General features: G+C 43.0%; 1 protein-coding gene across 2 annotated transcripts in view; it reads right to left on the bottom strand.

Moving 5' to 3' along the window:
* Positions 1–12,795, bottom strand: part of PRKG2 (protein kinase cGMP-dependent 2) — a 106,567-nt gene extending 93,772 nt beyond the window's left edge. The window contains exons 1-3 of one of the 2 annotated variants that reach the window (XM_028124225.2): positions 12,715–12,795; positions 5,905–5,915; positions 2,036–2,509 (exon numbers count right to left, since the gene is read on the bottom strand). In XM_028124225.2, the coding sequence (XP_027980026.2) occupies positions 2,036–2,509; positions 5,905–5,915; positions 12,715–12,795 (566 nt within the window). Of the gene's footprint in view, positions 1–2,035; positions 2,510–5,904; positions 5,916–12,714 lie in introns of those variants that run through there. The other variant, XM_028124226.2, reaches the window with a different exon arrangement.
* Between the last annotated feature and the right edge of the window lie 3,149 nt (positions 12,796–15,944).

The raw sequence follows: 15,944 nt of genomic DNA, 5'->3' as shown, positions 1-15,944 counted from the left end.
TCAATATAGCCTTGTACCCATCTGACTTGCCTTTATGATGAGGGGAGTCATTGCTAATCCTTATTGAAGAGCTCTAATGTCTTCCCTCCTGTGTCCCACTCACTATAGACAGGTGGTTTGGCCCAGAAATTGACTGTACCTAACTACTGATTTTCTTTTCCTGATTATAATACAGCTAGTGAAGAAATACAAAGAAAACAATTTTTATACAAAGGAATATGTTTATCTTGGATGGTTCAGTTCCCTAACACCAGGAGAATGGTGTTCTGCCTCAAGATGGGCAAGTGTTTGGAACAAAATCATTGAACATAACTTTTGCTCAAGAGAAATCTGGTGGAATATGTAGGGAGGGTCAAAGAAGATGAATTGCTATTTCTCCGATGCTTCTCTCAGATACACAAGAACATTCTTATTTGAAAGATTTTTTTGTGGGTAAATAATATACTGTGCTTACGTACATAAAATAATATGCTACGTAATATGTAGTATTACTATATATGCATATATCTCTTATATCAAAAGAGAAGACTAGATGATTTCCAATTTTTGTAAAACAAGCACAAATCCACACCATTAAAAATAAATATTACTTTTGCAAAGAGAATAGATAAGACCTTTCTAAACCAACTAATAATAAAACTCTCAGCTTATAACAAACTCTTCTTTTTGTTTTTTTACAACAAACTTCTGAACTCTAATATTAATCAGATTTCTTTCACCCACAGAGTATTATGATTAATAACCCAGCATGACTTGTTTCCTTGGCAAATATTTATTGATCACACACTATGTGACTGTCAACAAATTGATGAATTAAACCTCCCTTTGTAAGTCTGTTGTCAAAATTAATCATTTATTTGTTTAAGTCAGATGTTTTATGTTGATTTATATGACTTGTGTTTGAGTAAGTTAAAATTTGTTTTAAATTCACAAATCTTGCATTTTGCATGAGAGATCCAGGCTCAGCCAAGACATTATCAAGGCAAAAGATCTAATTTCAACTAATATTTTTAAATAATTCATTTAAAAATAATGCAGAAAAGAGACCCTAACTTGGGATGTTTCTAGTCAATCTTTCCTGGTTAGGAAATTCAACCTTCAGTTAGAAAAGAAATGTACACACACATACACGTGGACATGCATGCACATACAAGAATGCTCTCACAAACACATAATTTCTTGTAAAAATCAAAATTAATTTTGAATAATTAATTAATTAAATTTAATTAATTAAAATTTCAAAATTAATTCTAACTTTTCATTGTTCCCTCTGCCTGAAATGCCCTTTCCACCTCATCTATGCGTTTTTTCTTCCTTCAGGCCTCAGGTAAATGTCACCTCCTCAGCCAGGCCTCCAGGACAATCCCAATTCTGTTGTCTGCTGCCTCTCTCTCCCCCTAATCGCCGACACCACCACTGTACCGTTGGTTTCCATCATATCATTGATCCCAATTAATAATTACACAACGTCTACTTGTTTTTGTGTAGACTGTCTGTCTTCCCCCGAGAAAGGCTCTGTGCTTATTTACTCACTACTATCCGCTTAGCACCTAGCACAGTGGCTGGTAGGCGGTGGTGCTCAACCTAAACTGTGGGATGAATGAATGAATTCGTCCCCCTTTGAGGATCCAACTTCTTCCTTTCTGAATGCTAGCAAGCAGTTTTTGCTACACATATTCATCATTCACTGTGCTTTGTGTACACATTTAAATCCACTCCTATAGACGGAGAGAAGGGCAGACTTCCTAAGACACCCTCTGCACTCCCCTAGGGTTTTCAAGATAACGGACAATGACTTTCATTAACTCAGCTCCTCCGTTATACGATTCACACACCAAAGTCCGGGTAGAGCGCAATTCCGAATCTAAAGAAAAGTTCCGCTTCGAGGGAGCCCCTTTTCCGAACCAAACCCATTTTAGAAGTCCCTGTGTCTCCAGATCTGAAAGGGAGCGGCCTAAAAAAATACCACCCTAGATCACCCTAGTCTGGCACAATATTAAAGCTCTTGGAGTCAGAGAGTGTGGGAACGTCTTACCTGGAGTCTTTTCTGACTCGTGCTTTCTCGAACGAAAACTCCGGGGGTTTATTGAGGTCATAGGTTCGGGTCGTTGGCTCCGCAGACACCCCAGCTTTCGCTCCCCTCCTGCTGTGGAGGGAGACCAATCCTGAGGCCTTGCGGTGGACCTCAAGAGGCACTTTTTCTGGAGAGGCCAGCAGCGGGCTTCCTCCCTGCATGTGCACCACATCCTGGAGCTTGTTCAGCTGGATGCACTTGTTCTGGAGCTCCTCCGTGAGCTCAGCAATGGCCACGGTCTGCTTGGACAGCTGTTCCCGCAGCTCCTTCAGATGGTATTCCCGCTCCTGGATCTCGGCCTCCTTCCGCCTCAGCTCTCGCTCCAGCTCTGTCACCTTGCTCCGCAGCGCATGCGTACTGAGGTTGCCGGAGTGGCCATCCGGGTGCTTGGAATGCTTGGGTTTCACCGAACCATTTCCCATTTTGCTCGAGGACCTGAGAGAAAGCAGAGAATCGGGAGTTACCTGGTGGAGCTTCACCACCTCACAGCCCCCACCACTCCTCATTCCGATCTGTTTCATAAATAGAAACACAGCAGGTCGTCACTATTTGATAAGCAATACATTCCCCTGCTTGCAGAAGGAAAGCTATCGACTGATTTCCTTTATCTCTCCATGAGTTGGCACTTGGTTTCATTGTTCCCTGTCTCTTTGATGGCACAGGTGTCACACCTAAGCATTTCGCACAAGTGGCCCGAGTTACCTGCTCTTCTCTCTGGTCATTCTCCCTGGACAGCTGTCAAAAGCCTCACAACAAAACTGCGATCTGGATGTCAGCAGGACCAAGATGCCACACAAAGGAGCAGCTACAGAGGCAGAGGCTCGGACATGTCACCACTCTCCCAGCTCCCCGTGCAGCTACAGCAAGAAACCATTCCCTGATTTAGAAAACAGCCCGTCTGCATTCCTCCGCCTGACGAGTCTGAGCCTTGCTATTTAACTCTTTCCTCCTGCTCTGTGTACCTACTATGTTTTGTATTTCTGATAGTGCTCACTGTTAAAAAGTTCTGGGTGGCAGTTCCTAGAAAGTAAAACAGAGGTATGGGGATTCTTTGACATCCTTTACTTTACTTCCTAAAACCAAGGTTGTACGAAAATGATGATGTATGGTACAAGGCTCCATTCTTTTCCTATTAAGAATATGCTCAATGTAGGGACGACTGGGTGGCCCAGTTCGTTAACCATCTGCCTTCAGCTTGGGCCGCGATCCCAGGGTGCTGGGATCGTGTCCCACATTGGGCTCCCTGCTCCGTGGGGAGCCAGCTTCTCTCTGCCTGCCGTTCCCCCTGCTTGTGCTCTCTCTGACAAATAAATAAACAAAACCAAAAAAAAAAAAAAAAAAAGAATATGCTCAATGTAGGCCCCAAAGTGAGTCCCTAATCCAGCAGAGCAGATCTCAGGCTGTGATACATAAATCAGGATTATCAAAGTGGTTTTAGTTGATTCAGAATTTTTTGTTGTTGTTGTTCAAAGCTATGTGCTATTTTAACATTCCTTATAAATACAAATAATTGGCCCCACAAATTGTGATTTTGTTGATATTATTGCTTAAGTGGAAGATAAATTAGGTATCAGGTTTACTGAATCAATTCAATGAAAAATTTTTAAAAATCACCTACAGATAGTAAGTGCACATGAGCAAAACCAAAAAAGAGAACTTGAAAGGGTGAGTTTGGAAAATACTGCTTTGATTAATTCCCGTAAGGTTTAAGTCTTTTCAGGCTACCTATTTAAACTTCGTACTTCCGTGTGTATACTTCTTAACAGCCATAACTCAAGAAGCATTAACAATACCTGTAAACTAAGTTTAAATTATCTCTTGTTATGTAATACCCAAAGAGCTAGATGACATTTTGTAGTTACATAAACCACACATTCTTGCCCCCTCTCCCTCCAAATTTCAAACTCAAGGAGAAATGAAATGCTCAGACTGATTTCACTAGCTCCCCCAGAATAATCGTGACCTCTACAGCAATAAAGGCATAGATGGAAAGATGTAAAACAGCCTCTAAGTCTCAAGCAGATGCAACCAAATAGCCAAGGCACATCGCCTAAGATGGATGGCGCAAACAGAAAATAAACGTACTTATAGAAGAAATCTTGCAATACCCAGATATTCCTGGTAGAATTCAGGTTCAAAGTAGTCATTAATAAACATTAGCCTCCAGAGAACTGCCTTGCTCTGTTGCAGAGATGTGGCAGGTTTAACCTTTAAGTTTCTCTTGACTTGGCAGCGTTTACTATTCTTATATATTAAGAATATATAAAAAGGTTGAGGAGACTAGAATTCAACGAGGTGGCCCTGGACACCATTGTATCCAAATAAGCAATTCAGAAGATGTTAGACTGGGACCTAGGAATAAACTTGAATGCAATTCTGCATGGTAGGCATGAGATGGGGGCTCCCAGAGGTATCTTAAATTAATGTGTGCACAAGTTTTTAACATCCAGCAGTGAGATCTCTCATCTCCTAGACATGCTTTTTAGGTCCATGGACAAGCATTCCCAACCAAGGCAGGATGGAGGGAGGGGCATGGTCAGAGGAAAAGGGATTGCCTTATAAAGAAAAGTGAACATAAAAACTTAAAATATAACATTAATTTATTCTTTATTCAAAGAACGACTGTTTGCTAAGACCTAACTCAGTGTCGTGTACTATATCAGGGGCATAACTCCATGAATTTGCAATCAAATTGGACAGAGAAAACAGTTCCAGCATTCTAAATATGAAAAGGCTTAGAATCATTTTTGCTCTATGTATGGTATTCAAAATATCCTGTTTCAATCCAATAATTTTACAAACTTGAAACACAATTAGGCAGGTGTTAAATTCTCCCAAAACACCAACTCTTCTCTGGTTTTAATGAATACGGCTTAGATGCTGTGTAAATCTTTCAAGCTATTTAGAATTCTAAAGAGGGGTGAAATGAACTCATCTTTCAAGTAACTAATTTAAGATATGTAAGTAAGTTACTGAATGGCTCAATACTAAGTCTGATTTCTTAGTTCACTCATTTAAATTTTGTTGTCCCTCAAGCCAAGGCTTCAAGTGCCTGGCTTCCCCAAACCTAATTAGATTCACTCTGTTTCCTATATTAGTCACTAAGATAGATAAGCTATTTCTCAAAAATGTATCACTAGCCACAAGGAGAATATATTGTTAGAAACATAGGATGTTGCTCCATCGATCTAGCAACTATAGGTTATTAGAGTCTTTCTTAGAATCAGAGGGCGAGACATGATGTAGTAAGAAATGAGCTTGGAGACGAAGATCAGAATTTAATGTGAGCAAAGGAGTCAGGCCAGCCAGGGTAGGAAGACAACCTGCCCTTTCCTGGCTGTGTGACCTTTTACAAATAACTTAGAATCCTGTTTTCCAATCTAGCAAACAGGTATAATTATATCCAGCTCATAGGGTTATTATGAAGATTATGTTTATAAGGTATCCTGTACAATGTTTGACACACAGCAGGCACCAAGTAGCCCTTACAATGTGTGGCTGGAGACAGGCAGTGAGTACCTTGGTGGGAGGAAACTCCCAGAAGAGATCACTGCTGGGTTGGACAGAGTCTAACATGTTGGATGCCTTCCAGACAAGAGGTCTCTAAAGATGCCAATTATTCCCTGGGGTGAGGGGAACCTTACTCTGCCTGGCTTATCTCTTCCATTAAGAAAAGAAATGATTCAGGGGCGCCTGGGTGGCTCAGTCGGTTAAGCATCTGACTGTGGCTCAGGTCATGATCCCAGGGTCCTGGGATTGAGCCCCGCATCAGGTTCCCTGCTCAGGGAGAGCCTGCCTCTCCCTCTCCCTCTGCCTGCCGCTCTGCCTACTTGTGTTCTCTCTCTGTCTCTCTGTCAAATAAATAAATAAAATCTTTAAAAAAAGAAAAAAAGAAAAGAAATGATTCTGGAACAGCCTGGGCAACCTTCCCTGATAAGGGAAGCTCCACCTAAAAATGGAGACCAGAAAACTTCATAAATGACCCAGCCCAGGTTCCAGGACTGAAGGACCCTGCAAGCTTTGTAATTCCCTCATGCTGCCTCTACCCATTTTCACATATTGCAGTGTAAGCCTTCAACCAAAAGGGCCCACCTAAGTATCTTGGAAGACAATAAAAAAACAAACAAACAAACAAACAAACAAAAAACATGGCTCACTGTGAAGGCAGTATTCTTCTGTCTCCAGAAACAGGCAAGAGGAATAGAATGAGTTGTGGCATTGAGCAAGAAGAGAAGAAAACTACACACCATTTGGAATTATTATTACATTAATTTGATCACCACTTCGGAAACATCATATACAAGAAGTAACTAGAAAAGACACAGGAGAAGCAGAACTGCCTGTGAAGGATCTTGCAGGTGGATGAACACCTGGTAGACAACATGGGAGGAATTAGGCCTTGTTGTCTGTTTTTCCTCCAGGCCTAAAGTAGTTTGAATCCAAAATCTTGGCTCTGATCTAGATAATATCTATTTCTCTCTCTCCCCATCTGGAGTCTTATATAAATACATTTATCTGTAAATATGGGAGATGGTATGGTGCTGGCTAAGGTGACAAAGCCAGAGTCTCAATCCGAGCACTTCACTTAGTATATATCTGCCCTTGGGTATGATTTTGGGCTTGAATGTCAATAATAGAATAGATGGACAGACCCATAGATAGAGCCATGGGCAGATAAAATCACTATGCATATCATGTATGCATAGGGTCAAGTGAGATAAGCTGTATTAAACATTATTATTATTATTACTGTTACCATTATTTACCCAACAAAATAACTCATCTTAGTAGAAAAACTTACTGATCAAAAAACATGTACTAAATGAACACAATATTATAAGAGAACAGTCAGTGGTGATACAACCAGACTTCAAGACTTACTATAAAATAAAAGACGTACTATAAAGCTGCAGTAAACAAGACAGTGGTATTAGTGAAAGAATAGACAAATAGATCAATGGTACATAATAGAGCTCAGAAATAGACTCACACAAATACAGTTAACTGACTTTTGACAAAGGAACAAAAGCAGTTCAATGGGGAAAGGATAGTTTTTTAACAAACTGGACACACACACAATCTAGACACAGATCTTATATCTTTCACAGAAATTATCCTCAAATGTATCAAAAACCTAAACATAAAACACAAAACTATAAAATTGCTAGTAGACAATAGAGGCAAAATGCTAAGTGATCTTGGGTTTGGTGATGACTTTTTAGATAAAACACCAAAAGCACAATCCATGAAAGGAAAAAAATTGATAAGGTGGACTTCATTAACATTTAAAACATCTGCTCTGCAAAGACACCATTGAGAGAATGCAACAACAAGCCACAGACTGGGAGAAAGCATTTGCAAAGCACATATCTAATAAAGGACTAGTATCCAAAATATACAAAGAACTCTTAACGCTCAACAGTAGGAAAACAAATAGCCCAGTTGAAAAGTGGGCAAAAATAGGGGGTGCCTGGGTGGTTCAGTCAGTTAAGCGGTTGCCTTCGGCTCAGGTCATGATCCCAGGGTCCTGGGATAGAGCCCCATGTCAGGCTCCCCGCTCAGCCGAGAGTCCGCTTCTCCCTCTCCCTCTCCCTCTCCCTCTCCCTCTCCCCCTGCCTGCCACCATGCCTGCTGTGCTCTCTCACTCTCTCCTGTGCCAAATAAATTAATAAAATCTTTTTTTAAAAAGGGCAAAAATATAAACAGATATCTCACCACAGAAGATACACATGTGGAAAATAAGGATATGAAAAGATGCTCAACATTATATGTCATTTGAGAATCTCAAATTAAATCAATAGTGAGATATCACCATATACCTATCAGAATGACCAAAAGCCAAACACTGACAACACCAAATGCTGGAAAGGATGTGGAGCAGCAAGAATTCTCATTCATTGCTGATGGGAGTGTGAAATGATCCAGCCACTTTGGAAGATGGTTTGGGAGTTGCTTATAAAGCTACAAAATTCAACTGATATGAATATGTATGTCCACACCAAAACCTGCATATGGATATTTGCAGTAGCTTTATTCATAACTGCCACAACCTGGAAGCAATCAGGATGTCCTTCAGTGGAAAGACAGATAAACAAACTGTTGTAAACCTAGACAATGAAATATTATTCAGGGTTGAAAAGTAATAATGATCGAGCCATGGAAAGACATGGAGGAATTTTAAATACATATTGCTAAGTGAAATAAGTCAATCTGGAAAATCTACATACTGCATGATCCCAACTATATGTTGTGCTGGAAAAGACAAACCTTAGAAACACTAAAAAGATCAGTGGTTGCAGGGACCTGGGGAGAGGAAGAGAGGAATGAATAGGAGGAGCACAGGGGAATTTTAAGGCAGTGTACCTCTTGTGTGATGCTGTAATGGTGGATACACATCTTATATATTTGTCCAAACCCACAGAATGTACAATACAAAGAATGAACCCTATTGTAAACTAGGTACTTTAGTTAATAATCATGTATTCATCAACAAATGTGTATTCATCATAACAAATGTGCCGCACTGTTGCAAGATGTTAAGAATAGGGGACAGGAGGAGGGGGCAGGTGAGCATATGGAAACTCTCTGTAATTTTCACCTAATTTTTCTATAAACCTAAAATTCTCCTAAAAACTAAAGTCTATTAGTTAAAAAAAAAAAAGAACGTGTATTAAGGAGTGTATGCAAAAAAGCTGACAGCATATCCAGGAAACAGGCTGAAATGCATGATGGGAGAAAGTGATGAGCACAGAAAAGTGTAGTGCAGGAATAAGATGCTGAAGAACATCATATGCCATGTTATGGTATCTGCATTTTAGTGTAGGTCAAGTTTTTTTCAAGTTATATGGTCAGATTTGTCCCTGAGAAAAATAATTTCCTTGGCCATAAATATGGAATGGAGTGAAAAGAGCTTAGAGGGAGAGAAACAAAGTAAGAGGTTATTGCACCAATCCAAGTAAAAGGTGATGAGGATAGGATAAGGCCAAAGTCCCAAGCTCATTCTCGCGTCTTGAACTTCTTGAACTCAAGATAAATCTGTTTACATGGACCAACTCCATGGTAGCCAGAAGAGAAAACCATGATCATCAGGGATTTGGTAAAAGCTATGGCTATAGGTAACTGTGCAATTTCCTTCCCTTCAATAAATCATGAAAAGTATAATCGATTCTTTTTTTATGATATGGGTAGTTTACCATGAAATCAGAGGAGTGAATTACACAGATTTTTATCGTCTTCTAAGTCTATATGAAACTGATGCATTTGGTGCTATCCTTAATTTGTTTCACCAAAGTTCTTTTATAAAATAATTAACCATCACTAAATATATAAATCCCTGCTTCTTCTCCCTGAAGCAAAGCACACGGAGCTGCCATTGTGAGAACAATCCAATTCCCTGTCGAAGCCACAATTAAAAGCATCTGCCCATCTTGTGACTGATGACCTGGGGCTCAGTTTTTAATCTACTGCTTGTTTTCTCTAACCATAGCATATTAGTTTGGAGAGTAATCTTCTTTGTCAGGCAGTCATATGAGCTTCAGTTTCAGCTACTCCAGAGGTTGACTATCCCTTTGAAGTGCCTCTCCACCCAAGAGAATGTTCATGGTGAATTTTACAAATGACACATATCCTATATTTTCACTGTCAAATGTGGTGGCATTCCATTCAGCTATTTTTGGGTGCTAGAGTATCAGAGAGACAGGCCAAGAGAGAGAAATGTAATTTTATAAGTGTAGGTCAGTAGATTATAGCTGATGGAATTTGAGTGGTGATAAGAAGAAAGAGAACAAAGATTTGGAAATTTCCATTGTGGCAACTGGGTAAGAAGTGATGTGATTAACCAAAAGGAGGAGCAGATTGGAGGGATGAGATGATGAGTTTAATTTTGGAGATGCTCAGTTTGAAGGACCTGTGGAAATTAATATGGAGGAGCTCAGTAGGCAGTAAGACATGAGGGACTAGAAAATCAGGAGCAGGGTGCTGAAAATATGTCTTTGATAGCCTAAGTAGAGGCTGAAGCTGAAGTAGTAGACGAGAGCGCTCAGGAGACTGGCAATGAGGAGAGGAAAAGTGTCTAGGCCTATATGACATGTGAAAGAAAAACTAGAGATACGGTAAGAAGAAGCTATTGCTTTGGTAAAAGTGAGAGGAGGTATGAATGGATTCAGAGTAAAAAATGAGAATGGTGGGAGGAATCCCGCAGGGGCTAAATCCCTCAATGTGGTGAATAAATGGGTGTACATAGAGGGAAATAAAAAAAAAGAATGATTCCAATATTTTGATTTTAGAAGGCTTGGAAGAAGGTAGTACTATTAACTCATTCATTCATTCATTCAAAAATGAAGAGAGCACCGTCTATGGTCTGGGTACTGTGACACTGACTAAAGTCAGGGGAATGAGTGGGCTTCATGGAGACAGTAATGAAGCTGAATTTATCTAAGTTGAGTATGAGGTGCCTACATGTCATCAAGGTAGAAATGTCTAGAAGACAGTAGCAAAAAAGAAAGGTCAAGGCAAGAGACTGCTTTACAGAGGTAAGAATTTGAAGTCCCATTGCAGATGAGATCACTGGAAGAAAAGAAAGGAATGCCTCCATCATTATATATGTACATCTAGATAATACCTATGGATCTTATTCATAGAAGAGGAGGAGGAGAAGCAGATAAAGATGGGGAAGAAATAGTTGTACAAATAAGAGATCTAGGAAGAGTATCATAGAGACCAGGAAGATAAGATTTTCAAGAAGTGAGCAGGCTGCTATTCACATCCCACAGATAGACCAAAGCAAATTAAATCAGAGGGAAGAGTGTGGAATTTAGCCTTTCACACAAGAGTTGGGATAGAAATCTGATTACAAAGGACTGTGGGAAGAGCTGATGTTGAGAGTAGGGCCTTCAAGATGGTATCTTGGTTCATGAAATGGATTTTTAGAACAGTGGAAGCTTGAGAGTATTTGTAAGCCCAGAATACTGAACCAGCGAAGATAGAGAAAATGAAAACATAGGAGAAGAGGGAATAATTGATAGGAAAATGGCCTGGAGGAAGCAAGACAATATGGGATCAAAAGACCTGGGCAATATCCAAGCAACATATGCCTTCACTGTGTGGTGAATTAGCCTCACTTGTATGGATTCCAGAGGACTATAGTTAAGTATTTCACATGGAACAGAGAGATCTCTGTGCACCGTCGTTTATTCTCAGTTACACAGTGTCTCAGTGCAGACAGAATGGCCTCTAATTCTCCAAAGAGAATTCTCCACCATATTAGCTCATACTCTCCTGTGAACTAAACAGGAGTGCTGGCAACAGATACTGTATGCTATGTGGGATGCTCACCTTGTCCGGGAGTAAAATAGAAACTTGCAAAGAAAAGAGACTATAATTTCTAAAGAACTGGGGAGGGGAGGGGGGCCAGAAGCTTATGTTGCTCCCTTCCTTTATGAAAAAAGCCCCTAGGAACTTCCAGAACAAGGTGAAGATCAGGGCACCAAAGCTACTATCAGACCTTTCTACCTGTTAATTCTGCCTGAGTTGTTTCTTTCTATTCTCATCTCTGGCCTCAACTGCCATCTATTTGCAACCTAGTTCTTCCCAAACTTGAACCCATTGCGTTCTCTCTCATCCCTTAAGTAGATGATTTATTGTTTTTGTTTGCTTGCTCTTGTTTCTTCATCACTAGGAAATACAGAGCAAGCAACGTCAAAGCGCCTCACGGTGCTGGGAGTGCCACAGAACACCCACACAAGTTTACAAGGACTCATGAAGTCCTCGCGCGAGTACTCGGCTCCTAGCAGCTACCCAGGGCTGGCCGAAGCCAGGAGCGCAAGCCCTGACAGCACCGCCAAGCCCCCAGCCCGGAGCGACAGTCTTCAAGGCTGCTCTGCTCGGGGCTCAAGGAGTGACAGCCCCGAGGAATCCCCACTGGGGCCGAGCTCTCCCCTCCCGCCCCTAGCCAAGCTTCTTAAAATCGAGTAGCCTTCCCTCGCCTCCAGGAGCTCACAAAGGGCTGCCACACCAAGCGAACGCAAAGCGAGCACACGTCCACACACAGCACATGCACGAGACCGGCGGGGTGTGGAACGGAGGCGCACAGCGCGCAGTGCACGCACAGCATGCACACGCGCGCACCCCGACCCCGTCCCTCCCTGCGCTCCCCCGGCGCCCAAGCCTCCCTCCCTCGAACCTCACCAGACAGCCGGGTAACTTCCCAGGTGCGCAGCTTGTCACCTTGGCGCCGCAGCCCCTGGGTCTCCGCGTCCTCTCCCGCGTCGCCCTCCCCAGCCGCCTGCGGAGCCCCAGCCGAGCGCAGGGCAGCTCTGCGAGCCCGGGCCGTGCGCAGGGCGCGCAGCGCAGGCCCGGGGCTGCCGCCGCCGCTGCTCGGGCTACGTGGGCTCCGGGGGCGCGGGCGAGCGCGCTGCGGGCAGGAGCTGCGGCGGCTTGGGTGCTGCCGCCTGGCTCCTCGGTGGGGGCCGGTGCAGAGCAGACACGCAAGGAGGGAGGGAGGGAAAGAGGGAGGAGAGGAGGAGAAGGAGGTGGGGGAGGGTCAGCGGGGCTACTGCGTGGAAGAGCAGGGAGCCGGCTTCCCAAAAGGTGGGGTCACCCGCTCGCGCGCCCACACTGGCCTGAACCTTTGCTCCGGAGACAAGCTCTCCGGAGATAGCCGCAGGCTGCACTTTATACCCCATACCCTCCAGAGTGAGGCAACTTAAGGAGGGAGATAACATCGTGGTTGTAAAGCATTTTTTTGTTGTTGTTGTTATTATTTCTATTTCAAGTGTGTGGGACGAGGGGAGAGGAAAGTTCAGGGACGTGTTCATCTTTTCCTTCCCCTCCCTCTCCCCCCCACTCCTCCAGTCTGTTTTCCCTGCAGGCTCTCTCCCACCTCGCCTTCCCTCCCAGAGCGCAAACAGGGGCACACATCCTGGACGTGTTCTCCTCGGTCACACCGATGCCCTTCTAGAAGACATGTGACCCCGGAGGGGCTAGGAGACGCGCTCTTCCCGGACTCTGGAGCCATAACTTGCATCTAGTCTGCCAATTCACATGATGCCGGGGCAGTGGTTGGAACCGGGTTTTAAGGGACAGAGATTATACCTTCGGAATCTGTAGGTCCTTGAGCAGGGAGCTTTCTTGATCACCCAGGCTGGTGTTGCTCTCTCAGTCGCCTTTTGATTACATGTTTTGTTTTGTTTTTTTCTCACCCTGAGGCTTGCATTATGGTTTTCTAAATATATAATCCACACCACATTATTTGCTGTGCTCTGGAGTTGTAAGATCTTCGTGTGGCTTTCGCCCTTTCCTCCCCAGAGGAATTTCACTGGCAAGTCCACCAAGGACAAGGGCAGTTTGTGTGTTGAGGAATGGGAAGTACAGTGAGGTTTTATTCTTCCCGGTGCCTCTAGAGAATGTCGGAACCCGACTCTCCGGGGTTTTAAACCACATGGTGGCAGTGGGACTCATGTAACACTGGTCTGCACTAGTACATACATAAACTTATATAGAAATGAGGCCCATGGAAGATATGTTGAATGGGGCCATTACATTTCAGAGGAGGAAGAATGTAGTCCTGTTTGTTTTTGTGCTAACTGAAAAAAAAAAAAAGCAGAAGTACAAAATACTTTTTCATGAACATATGCTAGAGTCTTTCCATTTTATGCAGGCCTTCAAAATAGCCCAACTAGAGGAGATGGTCTGGGGAAGGATTCCACAGGGAAAGGAAAAATAATTAAGTCATCGTTAAGGTCACTGTAATCATGGACTTCTAAATCAATAGAATGGATTTTTATGAACAGTGTAACAACAACAAGAAGGAAATCAGATTTTCAAAGTCCTTTCATTCATTTAGTCCATGGGGGGGTAGATAGTAGATTGCTAATTAATGGGTCCACATTTTTAATAAAATAGAATAAAAATATCGGAGTACATCATGCATAGTAAGTAAATATGCTCTGCATATCTTTCGTTTCAGTTAAATATGTGTATATTGGGTCAACCATGTAATATGTATTTTCTTACTGTTCCTCTAGGCAAAAGCTTGAAAACCACAGATACACTCCTGCCGCCTGGGGTCACCCATCTAGTCAGTTTGAAGGGGAACGTAAGCTCCTTCCCAGAGATCCTGTCTTCTGGCAACAATACCATGCTGAGCTGTAAAAAAAAAACAAGGAGGATGGCAAGGAGGAGAGGGAGAAAAGTGACCATTCTTTGAGCCTTTGTTCATTCTTTCAACAGCTGTGCTTAAGCAGCTCTTATGCCTCAGGTACAATCCGGAAATTCAGTGGTGAACAAAATCAACATATAATCTTGGCAACTCAGAATCTACAATCCAGTGGGGGAAACAGACATCACACCCATAAACACAGAAGTAATATATATGTAAAAAGTGCCATGAAAGAAAATATGATAGGAGAGGAAAAAAAATATGGGGTTATAATCTAGATGCAGGAGGCTGCAATTAATAATTAACCTAGTTTAAAATGTCTTAAATGATAAGGAAATTTACTGTTTCTTATGGCTTGAAGTCCCAAGGTTGAGAGGCTCTCACTGGTAAATTCAGCACCTCAGTGATGTCAGGGTAGGCCTGGGCTGTTTTCTTATTCCCCCTGCTGGCTCCAACATGCCAACTCTGTACCTGGGTCTGTCCGCACCCCATCGTGGTCCCAGGATGGCTGGAGCAGCTGCTGCTACGACAGAGAATCCTGACAATGCCCAGTAGTATCGGAGTGTGTCTCTTCTCAAGAGCTCATGGAAGCTCCCAGCCAACCTCCTCTCTCTTGTCCTTAGTCCAGACTGAGTCTCATGCCCACACCTAAATGCTGGCCATGGAGGGAGGACTACCAAAATTGACTTAGGCTCTTCAGAATTTGCCCTGGAACTTTTCAGAATTGCATTCTTTGAGGGGTTGATACCCAAACGAAAAGGAGAAAGTGGCAATGGATGTTGGGTAGGCAATCTAGAGTCTGCTAAAGGGGCTCGGGGATGACTTCTCTGAAAAAAAATAACATTTCATTGTAGACTGAGCAAGAGTTAGCAAGGAGGAGGAGCCTTCGGGCAGAAGTAATTGCAGGTGTGGTCTGACTGCCACATGTTAAAGGCATACATAGAATTTCTCATTTACCATATCGAAGAGGTAAACCAACCTCAGGAAGCAAGCTCAGAGAGTTAAATAACTTGATCAAGTTCACAGAACTACTAAATTGCAGAGCCAATCTATCTAATTCCAGAGCCTAAATGTTGACTTCTCCTTCTACTGAGAGAGGGAGAAGCCAGATTCCCCTGGCCTTCCTGGTCATGGACTGAGGAACACAGCCCCCTCCAGGACTCCTCTGCAAGGTTTCTCTGGGCCTGCTGGTGGTGCGGGACATGTATTCATGAATAAACCTTCTCCCACTGGGTATGCCTCTGTTCCACTGGGTATCATGGTCTCTGCCAAACACTGTCACCAGAGCACGAGGATTACCGTGGTGTCAAGCCCAGAGGTAGCCTGTGGAGATGTGGAGGGTAAAATGCAGGTCTTTGCATTTACGAACATGCAGTTCGGGGAAGTACCCAAGCAGCCCTGAATTTTACAAAGTTCTCCTACTTTCTCACTCCATCCAAGGGACTGAGCTGAAAACAGATCACAGTAGTGCTGAACACAGGCTCCCAAGCCCCTGCATGACTTAGTTCTGGTTCCAGCTCACCCAGCCTGAATCCCTGTTTGCTTGGGATCAAGTGCCTCACAGGAGGCTCCATAGTTGTCCTGGCACACAGACTTTCTGTCAGGCCACCCCATCAAACCAGCCTTGGTGCTCACTGCGTGTAAGCCCCTGCTCCAAGACTGCCCAGGCTCAAGCTGAGCTCTCTGTTATGAATCACCAGAAGATCTGAGGTT

The sequence above is a fragment of the Eumetopias jubatus genome, unplaced genomic scaffold (genome assembly GCF_037043125.1).
Source record: "Eumetopias jubatus isolate StellerSeaLion01/CBP00866 unplaced genomic scaffold, mEumJub1_p1.0 scaffold_2, whole genome shotgun sequence".
Lineage (NCBI taxonomy): Eukaryota > Metazoa > Chordata > Mammalia > Carnivora > Otariidae > Eumetopias > Eumetopias jubatus.
Note: the sequence above shows the minus strand (reverse complement) of the source record. Positions and strands in the feature narration are given on the sequence as shown.